The sequence below is a fragment of the Aricia agestis genome, chromosome 4 (assembly GCF_905147365.1).
Source record: "Aricia agestis chromosome 4, ilAriAges1.1, whole genome shotgun sequence".
NCBI lineage: Eukaryota > Metazoa > Arthropoda > Insecta > Lepidoptera > Lycaenidae > Aricia > Aricia agestis.
Genome location: NC_056409.1, coordinates 5968240 through 5980211, shown reverse-complemented (window position 1 = coordinate 5980211; position 11972 = coordinate 5968240). Strand labels below are relative to the sequence as shown.

Below are 11972 nucleotides of genomic sequence, written 5' to 3'. Positions count from 1 at the left end.
GCTGATTCAAATTCATATAGTAACTTTCATATCTATTACATTTATTTTTTTCATATTCTATATTTATATACTTAGCAAATGTCTGAAACTCTACTAAACTCGACTGAAAAGATTAATGGCGCCAATACATAATCAAATATGACCTCGTGGTTGTTTACATTTATGAAAAGCTGAATCAGCCAAATCAGAGCTAATGAAGCTAATGTTCTTTTCATATTCACGCTTTGATCATTATCGACATGTAAGTTAGTTACTATACAATGAATTTGTTAATGTTTTCCATTGAAACATTATTTCAATTTGTCAATTTTTTTAATTTAATATTTCTGATAGGGGGCCAGGATCTTCTTCATTGCTCCATCCATCCATGCTACCTTTGTTTTCCATTTTTTTTGCTGACAAATGTCGTTCTGCTTTTCGCGGAGGATTGGCGCGTCCTACCGCAAATATTTAGAACTCGAGACTGCTAAAAAAGATGATAAACGGACGCAACTCTACCTAAAACTCGGCGGTACTCCAACATCATCGACCGATGCCACAGTAACATCAATACATCCTCCTACCAGCCAACCTAATACTTTTTAAAAGATTCGCAACAAAATTAACTTTATGATAATTACTGTGTTAAAACAAGAACATTCGTAGTATTGGGTATGATTTAATACAAAATAAATATAATAATTGATCTGTCTGTTGCTATTCGGTTGTTGGGACGTTTGAAAGAAATGGAAATCTTATCCCAAAGCTGTCCTTACTCACTGAATATAGAGCTGTGTTCACATTACTTACTACATAAAATATAACGGGTATTGATACTAAAGTGTTTCAAATGTACTAGTAATACATTTGAAACACTTTAGTACCCATAATACATTGTGACTAAAGAATAATGTAATCTTAGCAAGAGTTTAAAAATGCACAACTTGAAGAATACAATCGATGTTCGTAGAATTCAAAACGAAACAGAATTTTTCATTTAATTTGTTTAGTTAATTTGTATACGTCCAAAACTCCAAATATATAATTATTTTTATGAAAGTGTAAATTATTTAGAAAACTTTGTCGTATTGTTCCAATTTTATTCTATTGAAGGGGTTGTTGAAAATCTTGCACTTTAGATATGCGTCTCGTATTTTTACCGACAAACATAAACAATAGAAAAAATATATCCGACATTGTAAATACTCCTTAATCGATCTCTATATTTATCCATATTTGTTTTGTCATTTCAATAAAGCTCTTATTGGTTCTTTCCTTTATATTAATATTTGCTCCGATACAATGTTAATCCTAAACATTTGACCTTTCCCCAAATTTTGTACCAGACACTCGGAAGTCGAAACATAATATTATTTTTGTATACATAATATGTTCTTTTAAGAGGATAAGGGTTTTTATATTAGGTACTTGTTAGCATGTTCCTTGCCTTTTGTTGAGTAGGTACTTGTATGATTTTTACTGTTTCAAGTACATATATTATCCTTTTGTTGTACATTTTGTTGGTATATTATATAATAATGTAAAGTTACTGGTACAAGCACCATGTAGGTGCTTTACTTTTTATTTTTTTATGTCTTGTATGTAAAACAGGAGGAAAAATGACGTATTAAAGTACTCTGTATTCTAATCTATTTATCGTCTGACCGTATAATGGACTCAGTATTGTCTTTTGAACATGTTACATTTTATGTATATTCTCAAAAATTACTAGGGGTATTATAAACGAGACAAAAAATAACAAATACATAATTTTAATGAAGTATCGTATAAAAATATAAACGGCATTTAACAGTTTCCGTTTTGGTTTTCAGCAGAGCGTCCCTCTTTTATTTGCTGTAACAATAAATTAAAATTATTAGATAAAAGTAATACCAACAAAAGTTAGCTGTTACGATGTAATGAAGGATAATAAAAGTAACATTATCTTTGTACTACAAGAGGAATTGATTCACATGCATACCGTACGATGGTTTAGTCTTAAATAACTTAACGTAGCGATTACTTAGCACAACATTAAAAAATGTTGAAGTTGGATAGGTATAATGGACGAAGACCTTAATAATTTGGTGCAAGCGGGTGTAAAAAGTTGGGTTGTCTTTTCGACTTATCTTGGAGTATAACGGGGTCAGGCGGACGCACCATTTATCAAGATCATAACGGCTTTCGGGTCCAACACTTTGACGCGTATGATAGGATAAAGTAAAATAAATTGAAAGTATTGTAGCGAGCTCGAAAATAGCCAATGCTGTTTTTGCAAGATAAGCCATAGTCATGGTCATTAGTTAAAATGTCCTTTGAAGCCTCGACGTTGGGCCATGAATAACGGTGATTGGTAAGCTATCTTTGTCTATGATAGACGACAGTGGATGTTGATCATGAGCAAAGACGAATTCGTCACAGATTATGTTAATCCATCATGGGTCAAACAGGAGAGGCCGACTCAAGCTGACAGTCATGGACGCTGTTAAGCATTTGTGTATCATCCCACAAAAATTATATATTGTTCTTTTAGTTCATTTAGAACAAGCCTTCATTCATAACTCAACAAAAAATGTGGGTTACTAATTACTACACCACCAGTTATTCTATGTTTGTAAGAGAAGCTCGTATTCCAACGGTTAACCGTTTGAATACGAGCTTCTAAATAGTATAGTAGTAATAGTAATAGCCTACTTTAAAAAGGTACTTTAATAAATAAACCTACTTTAAAAAGTAATACTTTTTAAACTAGGTACATAACAAAAAGTCGTGTCTCTCCTTTAACTTCTGAAGAGGTCTAAAATTTGTTGTAAAGCTAGAATTTAGGCAGAGGGCGCACAACCTTTAATAAGTCTTGTTAAAAAGTGGGGACATTTTTATTTTTAATGGACAAGAGGGATCAGCGTATCCGATTGAATCTCAATCGGCACGGGTCCGTATATATTGACCCGGATTGTTGGGGGTGATGCGGACGATTCCTTTGTTGGTCTTTCCTTAACGTTCTATTATCCTGACCCTCTATTTCGTGGCTTTTTAGAAAATACGATAACGCATTCGTAATGGACGACCGGGATTGGTTAATGGATAATCCAACTATTTACGTTACTTAAGGAATTAAGCTTGGTTGCTAAGCTAGTTAGCTTTAAATGAGAAAGTATCCATAATACAAGTAACGGATATGTTGTAAAATCTTTATAGTTACATGAGTTTAGTAATTTGTATTGGTCTCATTCTGTAAGTACACATTAGCAAACAAGAATCACACTTATTATTTTAGGCTAAAGATCAACACGGACTGTTTTTTATCCCGAAAAATTACAGTGTTGCCGTAAGATACCCCAAAAGAGTTAGGTAAAATCAAGTATTAAAATATACGTAGAAAAATACATACTAAGGCGTCCTTTTAGTGGTCACGAGATGGAACGGCAACACTTTGAGTACCTCTGCGGCTATTTCTTCGGGGAAACGGAACTCCTTCATGTTCTTATTCAGGCAGTTGTTGTACATCGCACCGAACACGCAACGATCTTTGAAGTCATCCGATGTAACTATCATGCTACACCTTCGGGACACCTCCTTCAGCTTTCGAACCACATAAGAGTTTCGCCCGTTGATGACGCTAGCCAGTTTGATGAGAATTTCTCGGTTTACCTGAGAAAGTGAAAATTTAGAAGTGAACGGAATTGATAGTGCTTGGTTTTCAATAAGTAGAAGTGATTAATTATTTTTTAGGGTTCCGTAGTCAACAAGGGACCCTTATAGTTTCGGTCTGTTCGTCCGTCTGTCTGTCTGACTGTCTGTCTGACTGTCTGTCTGTCTGTCCGCGGTTTTGCTCAGAGGCTATAGGACCTACAAAGCTCTAATTTGGCATGAGTGCACATATTAATGATGCCGACAAAATGGTACTTATATGAAATTTAAAAAATATATTTTATGGTACCTTCCCTACACATCAAGTGGGAATGAAATTTTTTTTCGCGTCCACCCCATCCTGTGGTGTGTCGTTAGATAGGTTTTTTAAAAATATTATTAGTATTTGTAGATAATTTTCCGATTTAGGGATCTGTTTGTGAAATATTAAGTTTTAAAGTGGAAAAACTCGTTAGAGTCCAGTCCCCCTTCTACCAGCTAAACGGTTGATTCTGGAAATGTGAAAAAAATCACGGGAGTAAGAAATTTGCTGAATTTAAAAGGAAAACTATCACGGCTAAGGAGACTTTATAAGTTATTGAGTAATAGTCGATCAACTAATAAAAATGTATTCGGCGAAGTATAAAGGAACTTTTCGTTCAAATTCCTTTGAAAGTAACTGAGATGATGTTGTTAGTAGTGTAAAACACGTTATAAATATACATTCATTAACCATAAAAGCGTTAACTTTGTTAACCTATTTGGAAATAAATATTTTTGATTTTGATACAAAAATTTAAATAAAACTAGCAGTACTACGGAACCCTATATTGCGCGTGGCCCGAAGCGCACTTGGCCGGTTTTTTTTTCTACTAAAGTAAACTGTGTTATAGTTCTAAAGTTACGGTAAATTATAGTCTTTATTTTTTATTGTAATAACTTGTAAGAAATTTGTAAGTTGCCAATTTGGCATCAACACACTGTGGAAAGACTAAGTCGTTATCCCAACAACATTCCGGAAGACTGCGGCTAGTCACTAGACGGAGGCTGTGTCGGCGTCGACAAACGGAAGTCACGTAAATGGACAATACCAGTCACCAGAACCCCTAGCCAAGACGTTTTCTTTAACGCTTCTTTATAGAATCGCTGCACAAAATGAAATTGAAATTAGACGAGTCGAACATCAACTTCATAATATTGTTGAACGCTAATTAGGCGATTCTATAAAGAAACGATAAAGAAAACATCTTGGCTATATAGCTCTGTCTCTCTATACTGCAGTGACCCGACTTCTTCAAAACCGTCCTCACGTAATTGGACTATAGTAATACGAATATATACGAAAATCCATTGCTGAATTGACTGTTATGTGTACAGTTGAAGAACCGGTGCTTTTAAATCATTGACTCAATTTTTTTTTATTTTATTTATTTACCATTTAAAACAATACATATTTTTTTAGCAAAAAGATAGCAAAAAAAGGATATGGGCGCAGAGCCCATAGACGGCCCTAAATTAAATAAAAAAAACAATACATATTACAAAACATATAATAGGGTAAGGGCGCTAGTAGTCAGCCTCACACCAGTAGTCAGCCTTTTCCAGCTAAAAATTTATAGAAATAGCGTTCTATTGCAAATTAACCAATCAAGTTAATTTTAAAAAAAGCTTGGCCTTCTTATTGGTCAGTTCAGAACGTCACAATAACGCTAAGTGTCTGCAAGAAATGGTAACCTGATTCCAATTCGACGTTGTCACTAGTCGAGCCAAGATGCGGCTTGGGTGCCAAAATTTTCTTAGTGGGAAGTGCCCGACAAAAAGGTCAGTTATTGAGATTTCTTCTTAACTTTTGTGTCATATTTTATTAAAATATATTGTTATTACATTTTTTACATCTAAATCAAATGAGTTATAGAACAGTTTCTTTATAGTTATTTAAATAATGAGGTGGCTGACTACTGGGTATGCGTTTCTTGTACATTATCTAGTGTTCAGCCACCCCCGGCTGAGTACTGGTCATACATAATTCCATATAAAAACCAGTAGTCGGCCGCCTAACTAGACACGGTCGAACCACGGCTGAGTACTGGTGAGGTATACCCAGTGTTCAGCCATCAGTAACTTACGCTGCTTAATTTATTCATTTATTTATGAAGCACCTACCTACCAAGTAATTTCTTAGTTTTTTGGCATTGTCAGAGACCAGACATGCATTGTTTATTTGTTTCAGCTCCATAGGTCTCTTTTGAGGCCCATCTAATGAGAGGCTGACTACTGGTAGCTATTTGGCCGAGAACTGGGTTGTGACGGCTGAGTACTGGGGAAATGTGACTTATTTTGAAAAATACTTTATTTTCTATACTTATTAAGAAAAGTTATATTATATGTTAATTTCATAACAATATTTAATAAATGATTAAGTGAATGAGTACAAAAGGTTTTTGATTACTATTTTAAATAATTTTCTATCCACATTTGAACTTGCACTTTCCACTAAAAGGCTGACTACTGGTGCCCGTACCCTATATCATCGAAAAACCACGAAGGTTTATTAACACGATATTAATTACGATGGGCTTCGATTGGTTGCTGATTTTTTAAAAGCAAATAAAATCGTTTCTCAGAACTTTCTAATTTGTTTGCTTCAATGTAAAAAAATATACTTATGTATTTTTTTTATTAACTTCATTTGGGAAGCATCGAAACGATCCAATTCCAATCCATTCTTCCATCCATACTATATAAGTTTATACTATAATATTATAAATGCAAAAGCGTGTCTGTCTGTCTGTCTGTTACCTCTTCACGCCCAAACCGCTAAACCGATTTGACTGATATTTGGTATGGAGATGCTTTGAGTCCCAAGAAAGGATATTAGGATACTTTTTATCCCGGGAAAATGTACGGTTCCTCCACGATAAACGAAATTTGGCGGAAGAGGTCATCTAGTAGGTTATATTATATATAATTTATGTTTGCTTTAATACGGCTGATAAGAGTTTATCAGCCATATTAAAGCAAACATGAATTTTTACTGTAAGTAGTTCAATAACGATGTTTACAATCATATCAAAATAAAAAATAAAAAATTGTTTAAAATGAAATGAAAAGTTGCAAAGTGTATAAGCCAAAATTAAATGCATGGGAATGAAAAGCTTGTATAACATTAGCGTGATTGCAGCTGAACTCGCTGTGGGGCTAATTGCTAATTGCTAGATACATTTTAATTTCAGCGTTTCTTTTATTGGGCTAAAAATGTCATTTAATTTATGCAATTGTTTATACATATATTATTTAGTTGTATTTTACATATACAAGGACGAAAATTAGAAGGTTAAATTCGGAAATCATTTGTTTCTTATTCAAGTGTTTTAACAGCCTTTAAAACAAAACAAGCAAACAATACAAATCGCCGCTAAATATTTATATTGTGCAACTTTCACGGATATTATAATTGTTGTTAGTATAAGAAAAAAAAAATAATTAGGCACCTTGTAGGTCACACCCAGGGTGGGGCAAGTGCCCCAGCCTGCCCCAGTGTGGCTACGCCCATGACACTACTGGTTTGTATCTATAAAATACCCTCCGCACCTAGCGACTTCGTGTCGCTAGCTGCGGAAGGTAATTGATAGGCTAGCGACACTCATTCATAGAAAGTATATAGAAACCAGCAGAAGCAGCGTTAGGGGGGGGGGGAGCCACGCTGGGCGACCGCCTAGGGCGCCGAACGCAAAAAAAGGGTTGTTGCCTTTTTAGCATCCTGGGCGCCGAAAAAATCTCGCCCAGGGCGCTGGTAGTGCTAAAACCGGCATTGGAAACCAGTAGTGTCGCGACGACACGTCGTCTGCTGCCACTTCATGTAGCCGGCTTCCAACTTGTACCTTTAGTTGCGATCTGGCGGCTTGATTTGACATATGGCGACCAAATTGCATAGGTCCGCCATCTGCCTATGAATCCATTTCTTCGATGGTACATTACCTGTCCTCTATCAATAACGTCACTGGACTCCAGCATGCAGGTGGCGAAGCACTGGCCTCTGTAGGTCTGTGCGGGAGTGTTGGTGAGGTAGGCCTCCACGTCTGCCCGAGGCGGCTGGGCCTTGATCATGCACGACGCGCCCATATGCGCTAAGGCTGCCAAATGGCCTTTGATCTGGAGATTGTAATTTACTTTTACTTTTTTGCGATATTAAAATAATTATAATCTTTTGATGTGGCCATAATTACAATAAAGGAAAAGGGGCGTTTTTAGCATTATATTATGTTATCTTCCATGGTTTAGAGATTTTTCGTCATACAATAAAATGTTCAACTTTTCTAGACCTTTCATTTTGTACTACGTCTCAAATTAGTGCTATATTATAGTAATGTGTACGACATGCTCCTCCTTCTTTGTTTAATAACACTTGATTTAAAGGATAAAAAAATATTATACTTAAAGGTACTATAATGGATGTTCTAAACTCAAATATTTTAAAATGATTTAAATTGAATAATCTGCCATCTAATATTGGGAATATGGTGATCCCTTCGGCAATCCTAAATTTTTCGCTCGCCAACTGATACAATGGACGTACTATAATAATTATTCTCTGAAATACTATGGTAACAGAGAGCCTCAATAATCTCTAATGATGTTCCATACAAAAGATCTCTTTAAGTGAATAAGCAATTTATATTCTTTGACCTCTGTTGGAGGTTTGACACTGTGAATTTTAACTCAACCTTTTAGATGAGAATTAGGCTTATGTAAATTTTTCATTAATCTCATAAATAGCTGATAGGCCCATTGATGTTAAATATAGGTTTTTTTTAAAACCTAAATTGGTTCGTTATGTAAACAAAATACATATGGATTAATATACGAGAAAGGCTTTAGACAAGCAAGTATTCCATTGTATTTTCAAGACACCTTTAGTCCTTATAATATTAAATCTAAATAAAAGCAAAATTCTAAAGGGAAAATAAACGATTTACCTTGGGGTCCGTAAAATCGACCACAGTTCCCTCTAACGTAGCAGGAATCGCGTACGACAAACTTAGGAGACATAAGAAGATTACCGCAAACATCTGGAACAAAATGGACAGGCAAGGTAAATATTTTTAAAACACAAAGGAAATCTTCAGAGACACGTGGAAAATTTATGGAAATATTTCAGTCGGATATTATTTATTTCCTTTGAAAGATTTATTTTTGAGATGGAGTAATAAGTACTATTGAGTTAATTAAATTTAGCTTGACAGGTAAAAAAAACATTTTTTTCTCAGAAACTATATTCCATTTTCTAAATGCCAGTAATTGGAGAGTCTCCTCAATATGCTCGAAATCAAACCCCTAAATTAAGTTCAATTTGCGGAGACACGGTACGCAAAGACGGATAGTGGGACGGATCTTCCCGGACCGTGGTCATTAGCTGAGTGATTTATTTTGAAGATGGCGGCTGTGTTTTGGCCCGAGAATAATCACCGTTTCATTATTCAGATGAGAGGCGTCTTGATTAATCCGCGCTCGAATTAAACGTACGCAAACAATGCATTCATCTTCGGCTCGATAATTTCCTAGAAAAATATTAATCTACGCGAAAATAAAAGTACAATAAGGAAAGACCCACCCCGCCGATGGCCGAAGTTCTCGTAGCAAGTTTATGAGGCAATGTTAATTAGCAATAGGAGGAGCAAACGTAAAAATCACAAAAAGGTTGTCAATAGCATTAAATACCGTATAAATAGAAATAAAGTACGTACTTATCGAACTCATAACAATGGAAGTAGCACAAAAAGACTGTTGCGAGCTCATATTGAGCACGGTGTTGTTTTGTTGCGCTTCGCTCGCGTTCATATTGTTTGAATTTTGCTCCTCATCAAACTTTATCGGCTTTTATCGAGTATTTGCCAAGTTTGTTTGCTCTCGGCATCTTGATGTCGGCGAGCTGCGGTGCAGTTCCACAACTAGTTATTGATTATTGATAGGTGCGGGAATTTCTTATTGGCTTTGATTTATAGCTTCCTACCATTACCGTTCGCAAATGAGTTAGGTTTCTAACTTGAGCATGTGAAATCATTTCAATCATTTCCAATATATTATACTTATGTAACTCGATTTATAATATTGTTATTCATAATATTATAACGTCATTACAATGTATAGTACATTACTTTATGACTTATTAAAAAAAACTTTAAAATTTTTGCATTTTCGTAAACCCCGTTTTATAACCACAAAAGAAGAGCATTATCTTTGGTTCAAAAGGACGACGCTGCGCGATAAAAACATTAAAAACAAAAACTTAATTAGGTTATAGTCAGAGATCCCTAGAATATATATTTTTTTATTACTGTCAAGCTAATTTTTGTGAGTAGCTTCATTTTGATAACACGAACAACAATTTTATCTGCGAAAAATCTCAAAAGTGGTAGCTAACAGAGATAGAAAGAATTTCATACGTTCTATCTGTAGCACAATGTTACTTTTAAATCATATACCTATTAACCTATCAATATATAAAAAATCAGCTGGTTAAAGTTGGTTGACTACGGAACCCTAAAACGGAACCGTAACCATCTGATTTTTTGTACGTCGATAGGTTAATAGTTAAATAATTTAAGAGTAGGACCATCAAATTAAAGTATGAAATCATTTCTATCTCTGTTAGCTACCATTTTCGAGATTTTTCGCAGATAAAATTGTTGTTCGTCTTATCAAAATGAAGCTACTCACAAAAAATTAGCTTGATGGTAATAAAAAAAAATGTTCTAGGGATCCCGTACTTTGCGGTGGGTTGATCGTGCACGTAACATTGCCTAAGCGGCGAGTGGAGCACCATGGGGTTTTAGTGGGTAGTTCCTCTGAGAGTCCCACATACCCCGGCCGATATCCCCAATTCGCCGGGGATGCGTAATGCATTTCCCCATGTTAATAAAAAAAAGGGATCCCGTACTATTAGGAAGGTTTTTCCACAAAACTCACATTTATTCCGCAAGGACGAGTGCGATGCGACGGGCTGAATGTACTGCATAAAATTAGCCCCAGCGCTTATAAAAACCTCCGCTATCACCGAACAAAAACTCATTGTTTTATGGAATTGTTTGCTTTCAGCAGCTGCCGTGAGAGTCGATTGTTTGCGGTTGCACAACCCAGCAAACCCAGTTAATAGCCTTTCATTCACATCTGGTTTTTGATTAGAACTTCGTATTACGTACGGGGGCCGATAGGGTTCGATTTTGGAATTGAAGCAATATCGGAGGTACGAAAATTGGGTCCCAGCAGCTGAACCTATTTAGATAAAATTTGGTGTGGAGATGGGATTTTTCAATGCAGGAAAATGCCGTAGGAATAATAGAAAAAAATATTGAAAAATTTCTGCGACAAAATAAAATTGCCGGAAATATCCAATAAATAATGATAACTAAGTACATACAAGTATTTCCGGACCTATACGACCTGCAAAATATTCAAGAGAAGAGCGTATTCCCACTTAAAAGGCCGGCAATGCACCTGCAGCTCTTCTGTCCATGGGCGACGGTAGTTGCTTTCCATCAGGCGACCCGTTTGCTCGTTTGCCCCCTCATTTCATTAAAAAAAAGTATTAAGAAGTGTTACATTTTCTATAAATATACCGAATAATAATAAGTTCAGCCTTTCAGGCCCACGCATCACAGAAGGCAAGTGCGCAGTAAAAGCAAACGTAAGAATAGAGAAATAATACTTTGACCCGACGGCACATGCCCCAAACTATCTCGCTTGCCATTATCTTTTACGAGAGAAAAAATAAAGTCAACTATTTTGGTCTAAAACGTTTGGGTGGAATGGGTCCCTTACTACTTAAGTTTTTATTGCTATTTGGCACAGATATTATGCTCAAAATATATTTTAACAACCATTTATTTTACATACATACCTACCGACTAAAGTACACTTTTTCGTAATAAAAAGTAACCTATGTCCTTTCCGGGGACTCAAAGTATCAACAATATTAGTTCAGCGGTTTGGGGTGAACAGGTAATAGACAGACAGATACACTTTCGTATTTATAATATTAGTATGGATATATATTTGAAAATAAAATATAAGTTAGAGCGCTTACAGACGAAGGGAAGTGCCGTCGACAAGTGCCGTTCGTCTGTATGAAGCCTAAAATGGTATAATGATTAGTGAGTGTAGGAAAGCTATATGGCGACTAGCATACTTGCCGGGGCTTCTCTACGAGTATACATAATAATATTATAAAACAAAGTTGCTTTTTTCCCTCATGTCCCTTTGTTCCCTTTAATCTTTAAAACTACGAAATGGATTTTGATGATTCTTTCAGTGTTAGATAGCCCATTTATCGAGGAAGGCTATATTTTATCACGCTAAGACTAATA

The 11972-nt window shown here is 35.5% G+C and overlaps 1 protein-coding gene across 1 annotated transcript; it reads right to left on the bottom strand.

Moving 5' to 3' along the window:
- Positions 1–1735: 1735 nt before the first annotated feature.
- Positions 1736–10678, bottom strand: LOC121726410. The gene is made up of 5 exons (XM_042113758.1): positions 10576–10678; positions 8586–8678; positions 7588–7761; positions 3371–3630; positions 1736–1833 (listed from the first exon to the last, which is right to left on the bottom strand). Exons 2-5 carry the CDS (start codon positions 8676–8678, stop codon positions 1827–1829), a joined length of 534 nt encoding a protein of 177 aa, XP_041969692.1. The 5' UTR covers positions 10576–10678; the 3' UTR covers positions 1736–1826.
- Between the last annotated feature and the right edge of the window lie 1294 nt (positions 10679–11972).

Excerpts from the sequence above, each read along its gene's own strand:
- LOC121726410 (XM_042113758.1), bottom strand. The coding sequence starts at position 8,678 with ATGTTTGCGGTAATCTTCTTATGTCTCCTAAGTTTGTCGTACGCGATT. Across the intron at positions 7,762-8,585 it reads TCGATTTTACGGACCCCAAG|ATCAAAGGCCATTTGGCAGC; the intron begins GTAAATCGTTTA and ends TACAATCTCCAG. Across the intron at positions 3,631-7,587 it reads ACGTTATTGATAGAGGACAG|GTAAACCGAGAAATTCTCAT; the intron begins GTAATGTACCAT and ends TCACTTTCTCAG.